This window comes from Perkinsus marinus, assembly GCF_000006405.1.
Source record: "Perkinsus marinus ATCC 50983 genomic scaffold scf_1104296965310, whole genome shotgun sequence".
Lineage (NCBI taxonomy): Eukaryota > Perkinsozoa > Perkinsida > Perkinsidae > Perkinsus > Perkinsus marinus.
This window is the reverse complement of record NW_003204361.1, coordinates 1-1,910: the sequence shown is the minus strand read 5'-3', so window position 1 is coordinate 1,910 and position 1,910 is coordinate 1. Positions and strand designations below refer to the sequence as shown.

The 1,910-nt window shown below is 48.7% G+C and overlaps 1 protein-coding gene across 1 annotated transcript; it reads left to right on the top strand.

Annotated features, from left to right (window-relative positions):
* Positions 1-1,082: 1,082 nt before the first annotated feature.
* On the top strand, positions 1,083-1,826 carry Pmar_PMAR011029 (hypothetical protein; the record flags this gene model as incomplete). The annotated part of the gene is made up of 1 exon (XM_002769637.1): positions 1,083-1,826. One exon carries the CDS (start codon positions 1,083-1,085, stop codon positions 1,824-1,826), a length of 744 nt encoding a protein of 247 aa, XP_002769683.1.
* Positions 1,827-1,910: the final 84 nt, after the last annotated feature.

Sequence of the window (1,910 nt, the reverse complement as noted above, 5' to 3'; positions counted from 1 at the left end):
GACACGTATTCATACACGGATACAGATCCCCAGCAGTTTCATATCGGTACAGTATGAGTCGCAATTTGCGACTCGCGAATGTGCATACCTGCGTCCTATGCGCGGTATTTTGCACGAAGTAGGCGACGTGTAACTAAGTTGCGATCGCCCGTGTAGCCGAAACTAACGTCGTTAATTGAAGTGAGTAAGTTCTTGAAAAGACTAGCTATTATATTGAAATTTTGGGTAATAAGTTGAAATCAATCGGTAAAAGATTAAAAACATGGTATTTTTCCAAAAGAAGTGGTTGAATGATCAAAAATTTGGGTAAAATATTAAATTGACCTTGAAATGCTGTAGAGTCTACAGTGTAGACGCTATGGGGCCCCATAATGGGGCCGCTATGCCAGGCATTTTTCACCTACTGCTAATTGCAGTGAGACCGTGGTGACCGCGATACATGACCGCTGCCGTATACATGGCATATCGGCCCCACACCATCCCAATGGCACGCACGTTGCCTGGAATTTCGTGCCGCGTGACAATTCACACGAACTCGCCTGTTGTTGCAGTATGTGGTTCCGCGAGGTGTGTGTGAATAGACCTCTTATTGCGCTCAGCACAGTGTCTTGCCATTGTACGGTATGAGAGGTAGTCCTTGTTAACGTGATAATCGTGTTCGTCCTTCTACTCGCTTGTGCCACTTGTGACATGTCTCTCGCGGTTCGCGCATCTCCAAGCAAATCACGCGCCCATCGTACACGCACAACTCACGTTGCTCCTCCATTCCTGGAGTCGATGAACTCAAGAGCGCACTCGGTAGAATGTATTGATTGCGCCCGTGTTGCCGCTGTATTGCGCCTTTTCTCCGTGAAGGTTGACTGCCGCCAGGGCTGTCTTCGAGTAATCGTCGAGAATCGTATCTACCCTACAGTCGGTCCCTCTCGACAGAAAAACCTCATTTGCCTCGTTTAACAGTGTCAAGCTGATCAGAGATCAATTACGGCGGCGACGGACGTGTGTCACGTGAGTACACGGGAGAACGCTACACATCATAGCTATCTTCGAACGGGCATTCTTACTGTATCTCGACAAGGTGAACTATGCGACTGCTCATCCTCATCATCCACACCGCCATCTCGATCTACGCCGACGGAAGTGATACTCGTCCCAAGCCAGGTCCGGTGCCTGAGGTTCATTCCCCTCCGGCTATTGTATTCGAGGACCCACCTGACTGCTTGCAGCATACTGCCGACATGAGCGCCTGTTTGTATGCCCGGCAGAGTTCCACTCAGCTTCGTATGGGCTCAATTATGAAGTCATTAGATGGCAATCAACTGGTTGTGGTCTTCCAGATAGACTCATCTGTTCCGGGACAGTTGAATCTTGATATTCCCGAGGCAAACGGGACGTTCTCGTTCCGTGTTGATCTCCCAAGTGGAATGAAGCTCACCATAAACTTCACCATCCCGTACTTCAGCGCATCCGGCGGATATATACCTCCGCCCAGAACAAATATCAAGGAACTTACCTTCGGTACGATATTAGCTATCGAGGCGTATGTACCGAATTGGGGGTCGGTGAAAGCATACACGGAAAGAATTGGTAAAGCCCGTGCCTACATCCCAGGACCAAAACACCCTGGCTTCGTAAAGATGGCCCACCATGCAGAAAGACGTGAGAGGGGCCTTTTCGCGGAAGTGATATTCTATTTTGGCATGTACACCCTAGACGGAGTGAACTGGAAACGCTTTTATGCGTATGCTGATGTCAAAATCCGTGGTGAGAGGGATGGTACAGGTTTCGATCACCAGGGACGACTTCACCTCTTTAACAAATCATCCTAGCGGTAGCTGATTTATCGTTGAGCGTCCCATCGTTGGCTCCTAAAATGGGTATTTATCCTATGGAGTGGTTCTCAAGAAATAGTT